Source organism: Aquarana catesbeiana, linkage group LG06, assembly GCF_042186555.1.
Source record: "Aquarana catesbeiana isolate 2022-GZ linkage group LG06, ASM4218655v1, whole genome shotgun sequence".
NCBI lineage: Eukaryota > Metazoa > Chordata > Amphibia > Anura > Ranidae > Aquarana > Aquarana catesbeiana.
The window spans coordinates 152,220,574-152,243,844 of record NC_133329.1 but is presented as its reverse complement, the minus strand read 5'-3'; the positions used below and the strand labels follow the sequence as shown (position 1 = coordinate 152,243,844).

The 23,271-nt window shown below is 42.8% G+C and overlaps 1 protein-coding gene across 3 annotated transcripts in view; it reads left to right on the top strand.

Moving 5' to 3' along the window:
• The window catches only part of REXO5 (RNA exonuclease 5), a 100,029-nt gene extending 90,070 nt beyond the window's left edge, over positions 1–9,959 (top strand). For 2 of the 3 annotated variants that reach the window (XM_073591065.1, XM_073591063.1), the window contains exons 18-20: positions 213–379; positions 6,886–6,992; positions 9,831–9,959. In XM_073591065.1, the coding sequence (XP_073447166.1) occupies positions 213–379; positions 6,886–6,992; positions 9,831–9,888 (332 nt within the window). In that variant the 3' untranslated portion in view covers positions 9,889–9,959. The remainder of the gene's footprint in view (positions 1–212; positions 380–6,885; positions 6,993–9,830) is intronic. The other variant, XR_012235013.1, reaches the window with a different exon arrangement.
• The last annotated feature ends 13,312 nt before the right edge of the window (positions 9,960–23,271 follow it).

Here is a 23,271-nt window from a genome sequence, read left to right as displayed (position 1 = left end):
TGTTGCACAGTGCCTAATTATTATGTTTTCCAACCAGCATCACTGAAAAGACAGTGTTGCTGAATCTAGATGCAATGGAAAATTGCGTAGACTAGTTAACTTATGCACACTGGAAATATTTTCTTGTTGCCTGAAATCCCTCTTCAAGGACTGTTAATTTGCAGGCTGTATGACTGTTGCAGTTTGTAAGGATGTTTTCTGACTTCTTGCAGAATTCCAAAGCCCACGTAGTGCTGCTGTAGCTGCTGCTGATATATGTGCCCATGGTGGATTCATGTGTCAGAAGGCAGTCACCTCCAGTCACTTTCTTCACTGGTTTCAAGATGCAGTGCTTAGTATTCCCTTACACACAGAGTTTACGCTTGAAAACAACCCTAAGGTAAGAAATGTCCTGTAATCCTATAGGCAACGGCTTATCTGTACCTATTTAACTTCATGTTAGAAACATACATCGGTCTGCATACCTAGCCTAAGATCCCATTTTTTATATGGAAAAAAAAAAACTTCATGGATCACAGAATTTAAATCAGACCTATGAAGGAGCTGCAAATTTAGCATAAAATACTCGACACAGAGGGTAGATACCACCCAGAAGATGGAGGGTTATAGCCTTTGAGTGGTCAAAGTTGCCGAGCGGATGTCAACTAAAACAGACCATCAAAGGAGAAGTACAGCCAAAGCTCGTTTTGCATTCCTGTGACCTGTTTTCAGCAGGGAGCAGGCTGAAGTCGGCTCTCTGCTGACAGCACAGAAGTCAGTCCACCGCGACAATGGAGTCTGGAACTGAAAGCCGCTGAGAGCCTGAACCGGGCTGCTCTCTCCACAGCCCAGAGCTCCAGTGAGCGAGGAGGGTGCAGAGCAAAGAGCTGTGACTGACAGAGAGCTGTCAGAACCGAGCAATTGGTGGTGTTCGATGACTCGGTTCTCAGCGCAGAGGCGGGGGGGATAGATGCAGCATCGGACTGTTGCTGCATCCACCTAGGTAAGAGTGAATCTGCAAAAAAGCCCAAACCCTTACTTCTCTTTTAACAAGAAATACTTCTCTTTTAACTGCAAGAGGAGGTAAGCCTAAAAAAGTGAACCATGGAGAAAAAAAAAGGATAATAATAAATTCCCCATCCCAAGGGGTAAAGATGTTCTCACAGAAGGCATGATACGTTTAACTTCCAATACAAAACTTGCAGACTGGAGGCCAGAAAGTGTAGTGATTAATCCAAAGAGCCAATACCAGTTCCAGGGTACCAGGGAGCCCCCAATCTCTCCTGTACCTGGGTTGCAACAGCCATGCTTTTGATACCATTGACCAAGAAGAGGGATGAAGAAAAAAACAGGGCTCATTTGCAGGCAGAGGCCATTACTGACTACTAGGGCCTCAAACCTGGTTAAATCCCTCCAGTCTGGTTCCCTGCTGTGCTCTGTGGCTTCTCCCACCAGCCTGTATTTCACTACAGGACACAGTGGTGACATAGGGGCCAGCGCAGTAGAGGGTCAGGAATTCTACGCTCTTAGAAATGTTGGCTTGTGAAGATTTTTCAGACAGGAGTTTTCTCCTCACTGCGGCAAAGGTTGGTGGTATGAGCAATGGAAAGAGTTAATATTTACGATCTACTTTGTTGGATGCCCTTTTAAGTTAGGGACAGAGTAATTTTAAATTATAATTTTATATAGTTTCATGGGTAGGCCATCTCCATCCAGGCTTCATGTGCCAAGGCTGTTGCATTATCTCTTGTCAATGGTGCAGTTAGCCTAGATTTATACTTTCCTAAGGACTCATTTCATTTTGTGCCTCGTGAATAGGATTTAGGATACCCGTAGTAGACCTATTTATCCTAAAAAAAAAATTATTTGATACAAATTTCTACTGACTTAAACAGTTGCAACCTTCAGTGTGTGGATTTAGTTTCCCTTGTGGTTGCACCTTTTTAGCCCTGTTCAAAATATCAATGCTATTGGGGAATGATGAAAAATACCTTTTATGATTGAAAGAAAACTGAAAGAGTTTGAGAAATGTATCAAATATCTATTCAGAACAAAATGTGGGCTTGTATTGCCATGCTATGATTTTTTTTCCATGCACAACACATCTAGCATGCCAGTTGTGGACAGTCTATAACAGGGGTAGGCAACGTTCGAGAGATGGAGATCTACTTGAACAACACTAATGAAGTCAAAGATAATTAAGATCGTAAGACTGACTTTTTTTTATATATATATAAAATATTTTCACTCAGAACAAAAATAAAATAAGTATTACAAGAGTGCAGGGTTCACCAGTGCATTATGCTCAGAATGCAGGGTTAAGGAGTGCATTAAACTCAGATTGCAGGAATCAGGAGTGCCTTACGCTCAGGATGCAGGGTTAAGGAGTGCGCTGTGCTCAGAATGCAGAGTTAAGGAGTGCGTTGGGCTCAGAATGCTGGGTTCAGGAGTGTGTTGGGCTCAGAATGCAGGGTTCAGGAGTGCGTTGGGCTCAGAATGCAGGGTTCAGTAGTGCGTTGCGCTCAGAATGCAGGGTTCAGGAGTGCGTTGCGCTCAGAATGCAGAGTTAAGGAGTGCGTTGGGCTCAGAATGCTGGGTTCAGGAGTGCGTTGCACTCAGAATGCAGGGTTCAGGAGTGCGTTGCGCTCAGAATACAGGGTTCAGGAGTGTATTGGGCTCAGAATGCAGGGTTGGGGGGTGATATGAAGGGCGGTAGAGGACCCTACTATGGGGGTGACCCTGCCCATAACAATGTCCTCTGCACTGTCCTCTGACACACACACACACACAGTGGTGTCTTCTGCCCCCCCCCCCCCTTCCCCTATAGCAGTAACCTCTGGCCCCCCTTCCCTCCCATAACAGTGTCCTGTTTCCACAGCAGAGACCAGGAGGCAGCACAGTTCTGGACAGAGGGAGCTGGTAGAGTCCATTTTCATATTAGCAAGCTGGCGATTGGTTGCTTAGGACCACCCTGTGTCCTAGCAACCAATCACCAGCGGTTTAACTTAAAAAGTTAATTTGGCCGGCTCCTCACCCCACCCTCCGTCCTGAGCTGTGCTTCCTCCCGGTCTCCGCTGTTCACTAATAACAGCAGCGGAGGAGGCTGGGAGGGAGAGATAAGGAGCAGGACATAGGAGGCGTGGTGGGGGGGGGGGGCATGGAGGAGGCAGGAGGGAGAGAGACAGAGATGTAGAAGGCGCCGCGGAGGAGGCTGGAAAGAAAGACCAGGATCGACACCTAGAAGGCGGGGGTCGGCGGCGCAGGACCACGATCGACAGGTTGCTGACCTCCAGTCTAGAACAGTGTGTATGGACTCAAATATTGTTTTCCTTATCCAGAGAGAGCTCTCTAGAAATTGTCCGAAGTTATTCAGGGTTTTTTAAAGGATGTGAAGATTTCTTGTTAATAAAAATAAAAATTGGCTTAAAGACTTCAGTTTGCCAAAAAAAAACATTGCTCTTGTGAATGGGCAGCACAACCTCTTAACGTTGCTTGAAACTATTTTATTCTCTTTTAGTACTTATATTCCTTTACAGCTTCCTTCTGCTGCCCCCCATGTGCTCTCTGGCCCTCCTCGTCCCTTTCAGGATAGAGAGCGAGGAAGGGGCTTGTAAATGCGTTATACACAGCCCCTTCTTTTTCTGAATGGTGAGTCAGTGATCCGTACCGATCGCTGACTGTCCATTCATAGCTGAGTCATAGTAAACTGTGTTTACTATGCTTCAGTTTGTGATTGAATGGGAAGCTCTGTACAGACCTATTCCTGTCCATTTCACCAAAGCCCCCTAACTGGGCTCTTAAAAATGGTAAAAAAAAAAAAAAAAAAATAGAAAAACTGGGCCCTGGTGTTCCACCACTGAGCTAGGAGGGAAGGGCCCAGGTCAGGGGGGCCCTTCATGGTTTCTTGCACTGGGTCCTTGAAGGTTCTAGTTGCGCCAATGACCCACCCTACTTATACAGTTATTATCTTGTTACTCGAATATCCATTTGTCCCTCTTCTGAGGCTCTGTGGATAGAGGATGGTTTTACACTAGTTCAGTGTACCCTCCAGTGGAAATTGATAGAGTATGGTTATTTTACATGGTGTAAAAGGAGGAGATTCACTGCATATTTTATATTGCACATGGTGTATTTCCCTCAAGTCAAACATATCATTAGAAATCCTGGTTATTAAAAATACATCTAAATCCTAAAACAAAAATGTAATACATTGCATCTTACCAGTCATTAGATGTAGGGGCTGCATACATTTTTTAATGCTAAGGTCGTTTTCAGCAAGTAAATACCTGTTGAGCTTTCAGAAATGCAAAACGTGAGCTCAAAAGAAGCACTCTTGTGTAGACTACTAATCCCATCACTTCACCATGTAATGGATATGAACAAAAGCAGGCATGTTTGAAGTCCAGCTTGTGTAACAACCCTGGCTTCCTCCATGGATACAATGGATAATTGGGTGTAAGGACATGAAGGGTGTTATTCACATGATTACCAGGTAAAAATGAAGGGAAACAAATGAAAAAAAAAAGTAAACTAATGCAGCCATCGCATCTAAGCTTCAATGTATTAAATGTTTGTTTTTGAATGTAGATATGCTTTTAAAGTGGGATGTAAACCCTCACATATACCCAGTAAAGTGAACTGCCTGAGATGATACACAGAAATGAAACAAATCTCCCTACATAAGTTTTACTTGTATATCTGCTGTCTTCAGCTTTATATATTCTTTAGAAAATGCACATCTGTTAGAGATTTTCTCTTCCTGTTCAGCACTGGGAGTGGATTCTTGGCATACAGCCAAGACAGCTGATTGGAGGAAAGGCACACACCCCCACTCCACATAGGCAAAGGGAGCAAGAAATGTGCTGTGCGGTGACAAGACAAGCTCTCTGCTAAACCATTTATAGCAGGGATATGCAATTAGCGGACCTCCAGCTGTTGCAGAACTAAAAGTCCCATGAGGCATAGCAAGACTCTGACAGCCACATGCATGATACCCAGAGGCAGAGGTATGATGGGTTGTAGTTTTGCAACAGCTGGAGGTCCGCTAATTTCATATCCCTGATTTATAGCAACCTCCCTCGATACAAATTTCAGGCTGGTTTTATCTTGGTTGATGGAGAACTTGTCAGAAGTTATCATGCTGATAACAGAAGAACAAAACAGCAGAAAGACACTGGACTTAGTGCTTTGGAGAGAGATAAGTAAACACTACAGATAGCTGTGGTCATAGCAGGTCAAATTTCATGAATCAGGTTTACATCCACTTTAAGACAAAGAGTACCTCTAGAATAATCATTCCCTTGTTTTCCGCCTAAACAAAGCTTCTTAGGTCAGAGCTACCCCTGTTAGTTTTGCCATTGCATTGCCTATTGTGGATCCAGATCTTCTAGATGGTATTTAACTATGAACTCTTTTCTTCCTTTCTGAAGTTCTAAGGAAAAATCCTGGTGTAAGATATTCTTATTATTGATAGAGTGACAATTCCTTTTAAAATCCTGGATAAAATGGAAACTGACAGGGCTCCTGCTGGTTCTTACCTACCTACATCCTTACTGGCATTAACCCTTGCAGCAGGACAACACACTGATCCATAGGTCTACAGCATACAAGCCTTTAAGCTTATGGTAGCTTTAGCAAACTTACATTTAAAATAACGCCTGCCATTTTGTATTTTACCAGATAGATCAGCCACCATTCATATTTTATGAATATAAAAGTGAAGCGCTACCTATATTAACATACAATTAATAATCAGAAGATGCTTTATTAATTAGGATAGTGCCACCCAGTGGCTAGCTGCAAAATAGCAATAATTGTTACATGTACAATAATAATGTTGAGAACCTCCTATTGGAGCATGAAAACTATTTCCCATTTACATAGGATTTAATGGGAAATAGTTTTCATGCGCTTTTTTTGCCATGGTTAGACGTGGCAAAAGCGCACCAATGTGAAAATGGCCTTAAATAGATATGCGCTTTTGCTGAATACATACTTGGGTGTCCGTTTATGAAGCAGTGATCAGCGGTGATCCTGAGGATCACCGCTGATCACAGTCCATAAACAGTTTATGAAACAGTGATAATCGGGGGAGAACATGTTTGAACTTGTTCTCCCGCCGATTATCTCTACACACAGAGAATCCTCATTGAATGACAGTAAGGGCCAGTTTATGAAGCGGCGATCTCACCGCTTCACTGGCGATCTGAGTCAGAATTCACACTCCTAGGTTCACCAGCTCAGAGGTGGTGAATCGGGGAGTGAAGAGGAAATCTGGGGGGATCTGAGGGGGAAGGAGGAAGATTTTTAACTTCCTTATGCCTCGTTCAGACCCCCCAACACTGTTAGCATGTCCCCCTGTCATATTTATGTGTATACATATATATATATATATATATACATATATACATATAATGTGTATATGTATATATATATATATATATATATAATGTGTGTGTATATACATGTATATATAATGTGTGTGTGTGTATACATATGTATATAATGTAGGGGGCCTCATTATTTTATTAACATTAATCGTCCGTGTATTGAGCGGTGATAATTTATCACCGCTTAATAAACTGACATCTCTGTATTTCTGGTGCTGTAATCTCGTAAAGTCTCACAAGATTCCAGTATCAGGGGCCGTTCTCCACTGTTTGAAGCATTTGTAGATCTCTTCACTCCTCCGAAGGTGAAGCGATCTACAAAGCTTCATAAACAGGCACACAGAGGAGAAGGATCTTCACTGTGAATGCCGGAGAATGAAGCAGTGAATAGATTTCACTGCTTCATAAACGGACACCTTGAGATCTTATCCGCATCAGTAGTTGTGATATTTCTATTCACACAGAGTCCTCATTAATATGAGATGTTTTGATAACCCTGATCTTTTTTTTTTCTCAGGCTAATCTTTCAGAAATAATAAAGAACACAGATATGAGAATGAATCAGATTTATGAGAATCTTCCAGTGAACACCCTGTGTCTTGTCCTTTTCCCTGGTAACAATAGGTGAGAAAACTGTGTCAGTATCGGGTCAGAAGGGTTTGCTTCTTTTACTATCAAATCAAAGTCTTCCCTAAGCTATACTGGAGAAAACTGGCTGAACAATTATTCGCTACTCTTTATAGCAGATAGCACCATTTGTCTACACTTGCACTATAAAGAAACCCTACAGATAAATTATAGCCCTGAACTAATTCACTACCAGGCTATTTTTCAGATTTCAGTGCTGTGATAGTTTGACAGATAATTACTCAGTCATACAATTTGTACCCAAATGCAGTTTGTATTATTTTGTTTTAGATAATTAGATTTTGCTTGGTGGCATTTAATAGCCACTGTTTTTTTTTTTTTTTACTATGTAAAGGAAAAAGGATCTAAAAAAGATATATTGCGGTTACAAAACACATCAAATAAAAATGCTGGGATAGTAAGAACCTTTACCCTTTTTGACAGTCCAAGATACTCCAAAATGTTATAACAACTCACAAAGTAAATATCTAGTCAATTCCATATCTACAGTGTCCCCGTCCTGCCGATGATACACACCGGCCACTGGAGGTGCCCACAAGGCTGGAGGAGATGTGAGGCGTTCCCCCCCTCAAGCTGACATCACTTCCACCTTCTACCCACAAGAGTCCCAGAACTTCTCCTACAGCGGCCATGGATGGGGATACTGCAGATATGGATTTGACTGGATATTTACTTTGTGAGTTGCTATAATAATTTAATAAACTGCCTATTGCTGCACTACATGGTGCTTCGCTTTCTTTACTGCGTTCACACACACAGGAGCGGTGGGGGAAATCGCATGTGTTTCAGACAGGAATCGCACTGCATCCCTTTTCAAATCGCATGTCAGTCTTTGCAGTGCGATTTGCACCTATTCATTTTGTATGGATGTAAATCGCACCGCAAAGTATTGGTGCTCGGTATCAGTGAGTACTTGACCGAAAGTATCGGTACTCGCTGATAAAAAAAACGATATCGGTGCATCCCTAATAGTCATAATAATCCTCCTACCTCAAGCTGCTGCTGCTGAATGATTCATCCATTCAGTAGATCATCCTTCCTCCATTGTTACAGGAAGGGGAGGGGTCTCTGATGTACCCACTATAGCAAGGATATGCAATTAGCGGACCTCCAGCTGTTGCAGAACTACAAGTCCCATGGGGCATAGCAAGACTCTGACAGCCACAAGCATGACACGCAGAGGCATGATGGGACTTGTAGTTTTGTAACAGCTGGGGGTCCACTAATTGCATGTCCCTGCACTATAGTATTCACATTTGTGATTGGTCATCACAGCGATCATAAGCTATATAGCCACTCCAATAAGCTATGTACATTGCCTCTGATTTGAGCTGTTTAATGATTTGCTTAGATCACAGTCATTTATGGGCACACTGGCCAACCAAGGGCATTTTTTTGTTGCAATGCTTTTATAAATGTCATTGAAGAAATAACATCTACTAAAGTCAACCAAGGGGTGGGTTTATATCATTCTGAAAAATATCATTTCTAGGGGTACCAACCCTTTAGTATAGAAAGAAGAATTAAGAAAGGTAGAACCAAAGTCCCATTTTGTATACTTATCCCCTCTTTTGTTGGGCTGAGTGGTGATTCCATTGCAGAAATAAATTCACGATTCCACTAAGCTTAAAGTGGTATTAAACCCAAAACCAAAAATGTACTATATTGTAGTGTACAGTGACCTCTATGATTAAGCCCTGGTGGGCATGTCAGAGGGTGTGGAGTAGTGCATGGTTGAGGGCATCTCACACATGTTAACCATACAGTCTGGGTTGTAGCTTACCAATCATTAGATGTGGTGTCTGCGTTAGTTTTCATTTTTAGGCTTTTTTTTTGCTCTGTTTTCACCTGGTGATCTGGCCAGTAATACACCTCCTGGATTATACCGACACCATTCTGAATGAAGGAGTACAGGGGGCAGATTTAGACAGCAGCATTGTCAGCCTGGGGGGGGGGGGGGGGAGTGTTAGAAGTACTAGCAGATTTAGATACAGTAAAAAATTGAAGCTGAACTCTAGCTAATACTGTACAATCAGTTCATTTTTTTTCTTTTCTTTTGGGATAAATAATTTTACATAATTAAAAGCTGATCATTTTAACCACTTCCAGCCCGTCGGAAAGTGGTTGTATTATCCTGACTGGATGTCATATGACATCCAGCAGAATAAGCCGCTAGCTCATGCCTGCGGGGGGGGGGGGGAGCGGAGCGGCGCGGCGATCGGTGGTGTGGTGTGTCAGTCTGACACACACCATCTCCGATCCTGGTAAAGAGCCTCTGCCAGTGTTAAATGGTTGGTCTCATCCCTGTAACTGCACAAGAGTTTTTCTGTTGAAAAACAAAAGACTTACTGGTTGGATCACCAGATGAAAATAGAAGAAAGAAAGCCTAAAAAAGAAAACTAATAGTCATCACATCTAAGAATTGGTAAGCTGCAATATAGTAAATGTTTGCTTTGGGGTTTAATACTGCTTTAAACGTAGTAGTAGCAGCAGTAGTAAAGGAGTGAAAGACTGATTGGAGCTTATTATATAAGCTGAGAAGGTGTTTAGAATCACTAAAGAGAAGAGAAATAAAGAGCATTTGCACTCAGTTGTAACTGAACTCAACTAAGAGTATCCGCGTGTATGCATAATACTTGACCACTAAGGCATTGTTCTCTCTGAAGAGAAGAGATCTGTTCTTTTTTTTATCTCTTTGGGGATGTGGGGATATTAGATCGTTTTCAGTCATAAAAATTACTGAATTAAACAGTCCATATTATTTTAAGATGACAGTGCCATAGTTTAATGAGTATTTGTTTGTTTCCATTATAGGGACGGTGGAGTCCTTCCAGGCTTTGGTTTGATGGGAATAAAAACTGACCACATGTGATTTATAAATATTTTTTTTATGATTGTACATTTCATTTTTTATCTAATAATAAAATATCTTTTTCAAACTGGTTTAGGCATTGCTGTTTTATTATATGGTACTGATTGTAAAGTCTTGTTTCTTTTTCTCTAAAAATAAAATTGCAGAGAGCAGCCCGGGTACTCCTCTTCTCGGGTCCCTCTTTGGCTCCTCCCTCCTGTTGAGTGCCCCCATAGCAAACAGCTTGCTATGGGGGCAACCAAGCCGAGCCACAGCTCCCTGTGTCCATTCATATACAGAGCCACAATTTGGCCCCGTCCACTCTCTCTCCTGATTGGCTAACTGACTTTGATGTACAACAGCGGGAAGCCAACGGTGCAACTGCTGTGTCTCAGCCAATCAGGAGGAGAGTCCCGGATTGCCAAGGAACTCGTGGACATCACTGGAGAGAGATGGAGCTCAGGTAAGTATTAGGGGGGGCTGGAGCGGCTGCTGTACACAGAAGGTTTTTTATGTTAATGCTTAGATCGCATTAAGATAAAAAACCTTCTGACTTTACAACCTCTTTAACCGCTTCAGCCCCGGAAGATTTTACCCCCTTCCTGTCCAGAGCACTTTTTGCGATTCGGCACTGCGTCGCTTTAACTGACAGTTGCGCGGTCGTACGATGTTACGCCCAAACAAAATTGGCGTCCTTTTTTCCCACAAATAGAGCTTTCTTTTGGTGGTATTTGATCGCCTCTGCGGTTTTTATTTTTTGCGCTATAAACAAAAAAAGAATGACAATTTTGAAAAAACGCAATATTTTTTACTTTTTGCTATAATAAGTATCTCCCAAAAATGTACAAAAAAAACGTTTTTTTCCTTAGTTTAGGCCGGTATGTATTCTTCTACACATTTTTTGGTAAAAAAAAATCACAATAAGCGTATATTGATTGGTTTGCGCAAAAGTTATAGTGTCTACAAAACAGGGTATAGTTTTATGGCATTTTTATTATTAATTTTTTTTTTTTTACTAGTAATGGCGGCGATCTGCGATTTTCATCGGGACTGCGACATTATGGCGGACACATCGGACAATTTTGACACATTTTTGGGACCATTGGCATTAATACAGTGATCAGTGCTATAAAAAATGCATTAATTACTGTAAAAATGTAACTGGCAGTGAAGGGGTTAACACTAGGGGGCGATCAAGGGGTTAATGTGTTCCCTAGAGTGTGTTCTAACCAAAGGGGGGAGGGGACTGTGCAGGGGAGATGACAGATCACTGTTCATACTCTGTATGAACAGACGATCTGTCTGTTCTCCACTTAAAGAACCGGAAACTGTGTGTTTACACACACAGATCCCAGTTCTCCGTGTGTCAGCGGCGATCACAGGAGCCCAGCGGTGATTGTGACCGCCGGGCACTCGCATCGGTTCGGGGGGCTTGCGCACCCCCTAGTGGTCACAGGGCGAAGCGACGTTACATAACGCCGTTTCGCCCAACCGTGCCACATTTTGTCGCAGTACAGCTGTGGCGGCTGGTCGGCAAGTGGTTAAATGTTTTCTTTCAATTGTTTATTTGGAAATTAATCTGCATGAGGTTTAATCTACCTGGATGATTTGGGATTGTACTAAACACCAGACATAAGAGGTAAGTAATACAAAGACATGAATACAATGCAAACCCATGCTAAAAACCTTTTGCAGAGGGCCAGTCTGACTAAATTTTCTCCAGGCCTAGCCATGGCCACCAAACACTACAGTGCCTTGAAAAAGTATTCATACACCCTGAAATTTTCCACATTTTGTCATGTTACAACCAAAAGCGTAAATGTATTTTATTGGGATTTTATGTGGTAGACCAACACAAAGTGGAAGATCGTTGTGAAGTGGAAGGAAAATGATAAATAGTTTAACTTTTACAAATAAATATCTGAAAAGTGTGGGTTGCATTTGTATTCAGCCCCCCTGAGTCAATACTTTGTAGAACCACCTTTCGCCGCAAGTCTTTTTGGGATGTCTCTACCAGCTTTGCACATCTAGAGTGTGACATTTTTGCCCATTTTTCTTTGCAAAATAGCTCAAGCTCTGTCAACAGCAATTTTCAAGTCTTGCCACAGAATCTCAGTTGGATTTAGGTCTGCACATTGACTGGGCTTTTCTAACACATGGATATGTTTTGATCTAAATCTTTCCATTGTAGCTCGGGCTGTATGTTTAGGGTTGTTGTCCTGCTGGAAGGTGAACCTCCACCCCAGTTTCAAGTCTTTTGCAGACTCTAATGCCGCTTACAAATGATCGGACTTCTTGTCGGAAAAAGATATGATGGCTTTTCCGATGGAATTCCGCTCAAGTTTGCCTTGCATACACAAAATTTCACTGAACTTACGACCGTCAAGAACGCGATGACGTACAACACTCCGACGAGCCAAGAAAATTAAGTTCAATGCTTCCAAGCATGCCTCCAATTGTTTCCAAGCATGCGTAGGAATTTTGCACGTCGGAATTGCCACAGACGATCGCATTTTCGGATAGGAACTTTTTCCGACCGAAAAATTGAGAACATGCTCTGTCTTTTGCTGGCTGGAATTCCAGCAAAAGTCTGATGGAGCATACACACGGTCGCATTTTCCAACGAAAAACTCTCATCGGTCTTTTGCGGGCTAAAATTCGATCGTGTGTACACGGCATATCAGGTTTTCTAACAGATTGCCCTGTATTTGGCTCCATCCATTTTCACGTCAACTCTGACCAGCTTCCCTGTCCTTGCTGAATAAAAGCATCCCTGCTGCCACCACCATGTTTCACGGTGAGGATGGTGTGTTCAGGGTGACATGCAGTGTTAGTTTTCCTCCACACATAGCATTTTGCTTTTAGGCAAAAAAAAGTTACATTTTGGTCTCATCTGACCAGAGCACCTTTTCCCACATGTTTGCTGTGTCCCCCACATGGCTTCTGGCAAGCTGCAAACGGGACTTCTTATGGCTTTCTTCTTGCCACTCTTCTATAAAGGCCAGATTTGTAGAGTGCATGACTATTAGTTGTCCTATGGACATATTCTTCCACCTGAGCTGTGCATCTCTGCAGTTCCTCCAGAGTTACCATGGGCCTCTTGGCTGCTTCTCTGATTAATGCTCTCCTTGCCCGGCCTATCAGTTTAGTGGGATGGCCATGTCTTGGTAGATTTGCAGCCATACTCTTTTTCCATTTTTGGATGATGGATTGAACAGTGCTCAGTGAGCTATTCACAGCTTGGGATTTTTTTTTTTTTTTTATAACCTAACCCTGCTTTAAAGGGGTTGTAAACCCTCGTGTTTTTTTCACCTTAATGCATAGGAAAAAAACACCTGGCAGTCACCAGCCCCCCGGTTTTACTTACCTGAGCTCCTTCATCTCTTCTGGGATGCACTGTCCCTCTCTCCACAGGGTCCCGGCTCTTGATTGGATAGATTGATAGCAGCGCAGCCATTGGCTCCCGCTGCTGTCAATCAAATCCAATGACGCGGGCGCCGGGCCGAGTCCGGCATTCGTGTCTGTGGATGCAAATGCTGGACTCGGGAGCGCGCCCGCAAGGTAATCCCCTCGGGAGAGCGCTTTCTCCTAAGGGGTTATCTGGTTCGGGGCCACTCTGTGCAAAACGAGCTGCACAGTGGAGGTAATTATGACAGGTTTGTTATTTAAAAAAACAAACAAAAAAAAACCATCCTTTACAATCACTTTAACTTCTCCACAACTTTATCCCTGACCTGTCTGGTGTGGTCACTGGGCATGCTGGGACTGTGATGTTTTAAGGGGGCGTGGTCAACATCACCCTGTGACCACGCCCCTTTAAAACATCACAGTCCCAGCATGCCCAGTGACTGACTGAAGGGGTGGGGTCACCGCCTATATAAGTCATAGCAGAGCGCGCAGAGAGCATTACAGCCGGAGAGAGCATCGTGTCAACATCGGAAGAAGAGAAGAGGGAAGAAGACAAGAAGGCAGAAGTCCGGGCCACCGCTAGCAAAAGAGCGGCAGAAGATAGCAGAGGAGCCCGACAGAAAAACTGGAACACCGGGAGACGAGGTCGAACACCGGGAGAAGAGGCCAGAGAGAGCGGAGAAGAACCAACCAGACGCCGGGAGAAGAGACCAGAGGGACTCCCGAAGTCGGAAGAAGACCCCCGAAGCTGTCTAATAAATTACTTTAAAAACCTGTGTAGTGTTTTTTTTATTGACACTTTTTCCCCCAGGTGAATGGGTAGGGGTACCATGTACCCCATACTCATTCACATAGGGTGGGGGGCTGGGATCTGGGGGCCCCCTTATTAAAGAGTGCTCCCAGATTCCTATAAGCCCCCCGACAATCAACGGCCAGGGTTGTCGGGAAGAGGCCTTTGTCCTCATCAACATGGGGACAAGGTGCTGCTTTGGGGTGGCGGGGGCTGGAGGGCGCCCCCCCTCCCCCAAAGCACCCCCCCATGTTGAGGGCATGCGGCCTGGTACGGTTCAGGAGGGGGGGGCTCGCTCGTCCCCACCCCCTTTCCTGACCGGCTGGGCTGCGTGCTCGGCTTGGGGGTCTGGTATGGATTTTGGGGGGGGGGGTCCCACACCCTTTTTCGGCATAGGGGGTTCCCCTTAAGATCCATACCAGACCTAAGGGCCTGGTATGCCCCGCAACGGGGCTCGCAAGGTGTCAATCTCGCCGATAAAAGCGGCAAGATTGACTTCCTTTTCTAGTCCCGTTGTACCCGAGTCACGTTAAAAATGAACGTACTTGTCCGTGTGTGGGCAAGTCCGTTCATTCGGAAAGTCTGCCGTAACTCCGTCGAAAGTCTGTCGGGAAGACCGGCGGACCTAGTCTGCCGGAAAGTCAGGTCGTGTGTAGGCAAGTCCGTCCGTTCGGGAAGAACGTCGGACCTAGTTTCCCAAAAAGTCCGGTCGTGTGTACGCTGCATAAGTATTTGATCCCCAAGCAAAACATGACTTAGTACTTGGTGGAGAAACCCTTTTTGGCAAGCACAGAGGTAAGACGTTTCTTGTAGTTAGTAACCAGGTTTGCACACATCTCACACATTGCACACAGGGGATTTTGGTCCATTCTTCCTTCTTCTCTAAATCTTGAGGGTTTCTTAACTGTCGCTTGGCAACTGGAAGTTTCAGCTGCCTCCATAAATTTTCTATAAGATTAAGGTCTGGAGACTGGCTAGGCCACTCCATAACCTTAATGTGCTTTTTCTTGAGCCACTCCTTTTGTTGCCTTGGCGGTATGTTTTGGGTCTTTGTCATGCTGAAAGACTCATCCATGACCTATCTTCAGTGTTCTCCCTGAGGGGAGACCAGCAAACTGTCCTCAAAAATAGAGAACATGGGTCAAGGTCACCAGTTGTAACAGGGCTGTCCTATAAATGGCTCTTAAAAGACAAAATGCACCTGAGTGTTAAGGAAAACATCTAGACCTAAAGAGGAGACAAGACCTCACTTAATAAGAGAAGTGAGATGATGGATCAGGCAGGAGAATTCATGTGGTGTGTTCAGTAGGGACTCTAGAAGGTGGTAAAGACCGTGACAGGCATGGGTATGCATGGCTCAATGAGGTGAAGTCATGCAGATAGAGCAGCTTCAGAAAAAAAAGGCAGGAAGATTTAAATTAAGCCTCGCAGTTGACAGCGGTGAGATGATTCTACTGTTACTCTGTCACAACACTGTTGGGGGGAGGCACTGTTCCAGAAATGAATACATTAGAGTACTACATTACAATTACATTAGAGTAGTACAGTGCATTCCTAAAGTACTCAGACCCCCTTCACTTTTTTTATTTTGTTATGTCGCCACCTGATACTACAGTCATTTAAATTAATTTCCTTTTCTCATAAATCTACACTCAGTACCCCATAATGACAAATTGAAAACAGAATTTGAGAAATTTCTGTTTATTTATTTATTAAAAAGAAAAAACTGTACCACATGTACTTAGGTATTCAGACCCTTTACTCAGTATTTTGTTGAAGCACCTTTGGCAGCAATTACAGAAATTAAGTATTTTGGGGTATGATATGACAAGTTTTGCACACCTGCCATTCTTCTTTGCAAATTCTCTCAAGCTCAGTCAGGTTGGATGGGGACTATCGGTGGACAGACATTTTCAGATCTATCCAGAGATGTTCCATAGGGTTCAGGTCAGAGCTCTAGCTGGGCCACTCTGGGACATCCACAGATTTGTCACTAAGACAACTGTGTTTTCTTGGCTGTGGGCTTAGGATCGTCATGTTGGAAGGTAAACCTGAGCCCAGTCTGAGGTCCTGCGTGCAGTGCAACAGGTTTTCATTAAGGATATATCTGTACTTTGCTCCATTCAGCTTTCCCTCAACCCTGACCAGTCTCTCAATCCCTGCTGCTGAAAATAACCCCCACAGCATGATGCTGCCACCAATGTGCTTCATTGTTGGGATGGTATTGGGCAGGGGATTAGCGGTGCCTTTTTTCTTCCATACATAATATTTAGAATGGAGGTCAAATAGTTCAATCTTGGTTTCATCCGACCAGGAAATCTTGTTTCTAACAGTCAGAGTCCTTCAGGTGCTTTTTTTTTTTTTTTTTTTTGCAAACTCCAAGCCGACTTTCATGTGTTGCACTGAGGAGAGGCTTGCATCTAGCCACTCTGCCATAAAGCCGAGATCGGTGGAGGGCTGCAGTAATGGTTGTCCTACTGGAACTTTGTCCCATCTCCACACAGGATGTCTTGAGCTCAGTCGAAGTGACCATGGGGTACTTGGTTACCTCTCTTCCTAAAGCCTAGTACACACTATCAGTTTTTTTCGTTCAACCCAGCAAGCTGAAAGAACAAAAAAAAAAAAAAAACTGGAGTTCGGGAAAAGATCCTGTAGTAAGAATTCGATGTTAGTACAACAATTTCCCCCACTTAGCTGCTACTGTGTTACCCTCACGCCAGAACACACCGATCGGATGCCGATCGGTAGACATTTTTCAGTCATGCCCCTTCGACAGAAGCCAGACTGGCTGCTGTTCACACAGGCTGAATGTCAATAGAAAGGGCTCATACTGCCCAAGCGAACGCATATGTAAGTCGCGCCCGCATATGAAAACGGTGTTTAAACCACACGTGCTGTATCGCCGCGATCATTAGAGCGAGAGCAATAATTCTAGAACTCCTCTGTAACTCAAAATTGGTAACCTGTAGAAATGTGTAAACATCGCCTATGGAGATTTTTAAGGGTCAAAAGTTTGTCGCCATTCCACGAGCGGGCGCAATTTTTAAGCGTGACATGTTGGGTATCAATTTACTCGGCGTAACAATATCTTTCGCAATATAAAAAAAATTGGGCTAACTTTACTGTTGTCTTATTTTTTTTCATTCCAAAATTTTATTTTTTCCCCCAAAAATTGCGCTTGTAAGACCGCTGCGCAAATACAGTGTGACAAAGTATTGCAACGACCGCCATTTTATTCTCTAGGGTGTCTGAAGAAAAACGCGGTGTTAGTGGGATCAGCCCAGATACCTGCTAGCACCTGCGTTTTGCCCCTCCGCCCAGCCCACCCAAGTGCAGTATCGATCGATCACTGTCACTTATGCCGCGTACACACGGTCGGACTTTTCGTCTACAAAAGTCCGACAGCCTGTCCGACATACTTCCGACGTACCTTCGGCGGACTTGCGGCAGACTTTCTTACGAACGGACTTGCCTACACACGACCACACAAAAGTACGACAGCCTAGTACGCGGTGACATACACCAAGTCCGACGAGACTATAAAACGGAAGTTCAATAGCCCGTACGACACCCTTTGGGCTCCTTCTGCTAATCTCGTGTTTATCTCGTGTTAGTAGAAGTTTGGTGAGAGACGATTCGCGCTTGTGAGACTCGTATTTTTCAGTTCGTTTTAACTGTTGTTCAGTCTGTGCTTGTGAGGTTTGTATCTGCTTTTCAGTGCGTTTGGTCAGTTGGCATTGAGAAAACTTTGTTTTATTGGCCGCTCGTTCCTGATTTTCAGGTCGTTCTTCACAGGCCTTGCTGTTCTTCAGTGCGTTCTGTTTAGTGCGTTCTGACCAGCCGACCGTTTTGAAACCATGTTACCTGTATGTACTCGTCGTAGAGCTCGTGCATTGTATGTGCTTGGTGCTGTAGTTTATTCTTCAGCCCAAGACCAGTCCATGAACAGGGCGAGGAGGAGTTCATGGACCAAGAATTGGTTGCTTCAGCGTGACCAGTTCTGTCACATGCCTTTGCTCCGTGAGATCCGTGAGAATAATCCTGAGGATTTCAGGAACTTTCTCCGGATGACGGACCCCGTTTTTGACCGTTTGTTGGCTTTGCTGACCCCCTATATCAGCAGGCAGGATTCCTGCATGAGGCAAGCCATCACTCCGGAGCAGAGGCTGGTCGCTACCTTGCGGTATTTGGCCACAGGGAGAAGCCTGCAGGACCTTAAGTTCTCGACAGGCATCTCCCCCCAGGCTCTGGGGATCATTATCCCAGAGACCTGTTCTGCCATCATCCAGGTCCTGCAGAAGGACTATATTAAGGTAAGATATTTTTCTTTTATTAGCATCACATGTTCTTTTATGTAATCTTTGATAATGTAATGTATTTCTTGCTTCAAACACTACTTACCATCATTGCAATATAGTGTGAATGTCCCCTTTTTATCCTCACACATGCTGGATTTTTTTCCTGTTATTTTTTGTCATGCATGTATATTTTCCTTCAATAACCTTCAATAACCTTCCCAGCATGACCTAGTCTACTCATTTTGAATGTATTTTGTTTGAGTGTATTTAGTGTGCTTATAATTAGCAATTAGCTAGATTTCACAACCCCCCCCCCCACCTAAACTCACTCCAAATAGTGTGCTGCTAATTAGCAATTATCTAGATTTCCCAACACCCCCACCTAAACTCACTCCAAATAGTGTGCTGCTAATTAGCAATTATCTAGATTTCCCACCCCCCCCCACCCACCCCCACCTAAACTCACTCCAAATAGTGTGCTGCTAATTAGCAATTATCTAGATTTCACAACCCCCCCACCCACCCCCACCTAAACTTACTCCAAATAGTGTGCTGCTAATTAGCAATTATCTAGATTTCACAACCCCCCCCACCTAAACTCACTCCAAATAGTGTGCTGCTAATTAGCAATTATCTAGATTTCACAACCCCCCCCCCACCCTCGTAAAAATTTTCTTGAATGTTCTGTGGTGTTGATTTGTCTAAAGCAAATATATGTTGCAGTTTGCAAAATGCATGTGCACTCTACAAGTGCATTTGTTCCAGTGCTTTAGTAAATGAGCAGAAGCTCTGCTGATTTCCATCATCAAATCATATGCAAGCCTCAAAGTGTTTTCATTAATTGCCCTTGCATGTGATTGTGTACTCCTTGCAACATGAATGCCTTTTTACATTACCTCATTTACTGTAAGCTGGTTAGCAACTGCACCTGCAGAGTGCGACAACTGCAGTCTTGTAGCCTTTTTAGTCCCTAAATTCCTGCGTGTCCTAAAAGTAATCTTTTTTAGGGATTTCACAACCCCCTAAAATGTAATCAATGTTCCATCAGAGGGGGTGAGCAATCTGATAAGTGTGCCTTTCCATATTAGTTATTCCAGAAGAATTAAATTATTGAATGTTATACTGATGCTGGGGAATAATGTTTTTAATTGTCTAATTTTCTTGCACTGTTAGCTTCAAAATTAATTGATTTTGGTTTTCTTGTTTGATTCCCCAGTTTCCTTCAACGCCACAGGAATGGCAGACTGTGGCATCCCATTTTGCCAGCCGTTGGGACTTTCCCAATTGTGGAGGGGCTATAGATGGGAAACATGTCCACATTGTGCCACCACCCCATTCGGGGTCATACTATTTTAATTATAAGGGGTTCCACAGTATTGTTTTAATGGCGGTGGTGTCGGCACACTATGATTTTTTATATGTGGACGTGGGGAAGAATGGCCGGATGTCGGATGGAGGAGTATTTGCCCAGACGGAGTTCTGCCAGCGTCTCCAGAGTGGTGGCCTGGGATTGCCACCTGATGCGGATAACATGGAAGGACTCCCCTTTGTCTTCATTGCCGATGAAGCCTTCGCTCTCAGCAAGCACCTCATGAGGCCATTCCCCCAAAGAACCCTCACCCCGGAGAGGAGGGTTTTTAATTTCCGGCTGGCCAGAGCTAGAAGAGTGGTTGAGAATGCGTTTGAAATTCTGGCCAGCCGGTTCCGCCTGTTTCAAACAGCCATTAATTTGGCGGAATACAAACTTAATTTTATCATTTTATCGTGCTGCATTCTGCACAACTTTTTAAACAAACATTCTCCGAATTATATAGGCACAGTTGGGCCTGAGGCCGGACAAATAGATGCCAACCTTACGGGCCTGGATACTGTCCGTACTGGCTTGGCCCCCCAAAGTGGCCGTCAAGTTAGACAGCAATATGTTAATTATTTTATGGGTAGGGGGGCCATTGCAATGGGCCAGGATATATAATTTTTTACAATAAAAAAAATATTGATGAAATCTTGCATTATATTTATTGCTTGCCTTTCTTTTGGGCTGTCTCCTAGGTTATGGTCGAGCAGTTGTAGTGCCAACTGTATTTTAATTTTAAATGTCTAAATAAGCTCCATTGCCACTGTAAACAACTTTTTTACAATTATAACCAAACTGATACTGAGCCTTGAAATAACAAACCACACATTTATTTAATTCCTATAAGGAGATGTTTTTATTAATGGTTGTTATGCATTCAGTTCTGCATTTAGTATAAAATGTTCATAGACAAAAATATAATGATATCTTAATAATGTAGAAAAATATAATTATATTTAAATATTTCTACCTAATCCACAAAAAAATATTTTTGGCTTTTTGATTTTCGCAAACAGGCTTTTTTTTTTGTTTTTTTGTTTTTTTGTTTTTTTGAAAATCAAGTTTTGTTAGTTTTTTTTGGTTTTTTAAAATCAATTTTTTTTTATTTTTTTTGTTTTTTTGAAAATCAAGTTTTGTTATTTTTTTAGTTTTTTTAAAATCAAGTTTTTTTTTTTTTTTTTTTGGTTTTTGAGAAAATCAAGTTTTATTTTTTTGTGGATTTTTTAGGTATTTACGAGAAACAGCCCTCCTTTTTTTAATTAGGTTAAACAGCCATTTCTGTTCAGCCAAAAAAAGAAAGAGAAGGCCCAGAATGGGGTCAGCAAAACAGGAAATGAAGGACATGATTGATGTTTTGGGGTTTCAAAAAGGGCATTTAGATTCGACCCAAAACATCAATCATGTCCTTCATTTCCTGCTGCATACGATCCAGCCGATTACGCATTTCATCGATGTCCTTATTCCAGGCCATTATTTGACCAATTAGCCGTTGGGCACTTTCTGAGGTGAAATAGTCACTTCTTGTTGTACCTAAAGTGGAATGAAACCAAAAAATGTCTTTAGAAATATGCACACATACATAGTTTACCTTACCATAATAAAGCTGTTGTCTCAGACACTGACCTGGTGGGGTGCCCATGTAGCATAATTCCTCCACATCCTCGGGGGTGGTGCTGTTGCTTGAATCAAGCACAACCAGATCCCCTAAAATAGAGTAGACAAATTACATTAAACAAAAGGCAGCCATGCATAGATTAACGTAAGCTGGTGTGTCAGACACTCACCTGGTGGGGTGCCCATGTCGCCCACCTCTCCTTCCTCCACATCCTCAGTGGGACTTGGGCTGATTTCCCAATCATGTTTGGCTTGGGGTGGACTGTCTTCTTGTTGGCTGAGTGATTTTTCCCCTATGTGAAACAAAAAATTATTAATCTACTTAGCACACAGATATTTTAGTACATAGTAATTTTCCAACATTTGTAGTGAAGTGGTTTGTGTAGAGTTCCTATTTTACCTCAATATTTAAAATTATAAAGACATATCGGATAGATAGATATCTAGATATCAATATCTCAAAATATAGTTAATAATCTTTTGATCTCTCTCTCTCTATATCTGGAACAAAATCTATAAATATCTAACTAAATGTAAAGAAAAAAAAAAAGATAACTTAAAATATTCCAAAATAATGTTTTACATTTCTATATCTATCTATCTACCTATCTCTATATTTCTCTCTCTCTATATATTTCTCTCTCTCTCTCTCTCTATATCTATATATATATCTATATATATATATATATATATATAGATATATATATATAGATATATATATCTATATATATATATCTATATATCTATATATCTATATCTATATATATATATATCTATATATCTATATCTATATATATATCTTTATATATATAGATAGATCTATCTATAGATATGTAACGAGGTTTATTAAAAGATCGTTTAAAACGATGAACAAAAAATCGTATAGGAAGGAAAAGCACATGGAGCAGTATACAAGGTAATAAACACAAGAGAAAAACACGACAAGTACTTACTTTTTTTAAGAACTTTCCGGATACGTCGGTATTGATCCGGCTCCCTGAGTTTCAGGTCAGACCATCTTTTTCTCAGTTGATCTCTGGAGCGCTGGACCCCAAAAGATGCCTGCAAAGTGTCCACGACCTTCGCCATTATTTTGGCCTTGCGCAAATTTGGCCGTGCGTACGGCCCATACTTCCCATCATAGTCGTCTTTGTGAAGAATGGCCACCATCTCCACCATCTCTTTAAAACTCATATTAGAGGCCTTAAATCTAGGCCTCATAGATTTTGTTGACGTTCCAGCCTCCGGGCTGTCTCCACTACCTGAGGTCGTCAACATATCAGGTGTCTCCGCCATTATTTACTCCACTACGCGCCGTAACAAAAAATGGGTGGAGAACATGAGTTAAAATCGAACGTCAGGGGCGGGCGACGCAGGCGGAGTTTCACACATGCGTAGTGTATAAAGAGGGGCCTTGCGCACGTGTCGTACGTACGTTCTGTGCGTCGAATTAGGGGGCGGAGAACATGAGTTAATTTCGAACGTCAGGGGCGGGCGACGCAGGCGGAGTTTCACACATGCGTAGTGTATAAAGAGGGCCCTTGCGCACGTGTCGTACGTACGTTCTGTGCGTCGAATTAGGGGGCGGAGAACATGAGTTAATTTCGAACGTCAGGGGCGGGCGACGCAGGCGGAGTTTCACACATGCGTAGTGTGTAAAGAGGGCCCTTGCGCACGTGTCGTACGTACGTTCTGTGGTAGGTGATAGTGGACCAGGACGTTACAAAACGAAGGTAATTTTAGATATATATTTTTTGGGTTTTATGGTCATGACTTTGTAGCAAGCGGCCTATATGGCTTGATAGATTGATGAGGCCTACATAGGGAGAAGATGATGAGGGGTTAGCAGAAACCTATAATAAAAGTGTTTTTTGTCTTGTGACTTCATCTTTTCCAGATATAATGAATCCCCTATTTAAGGATCCAGAGTTCCTTACAGC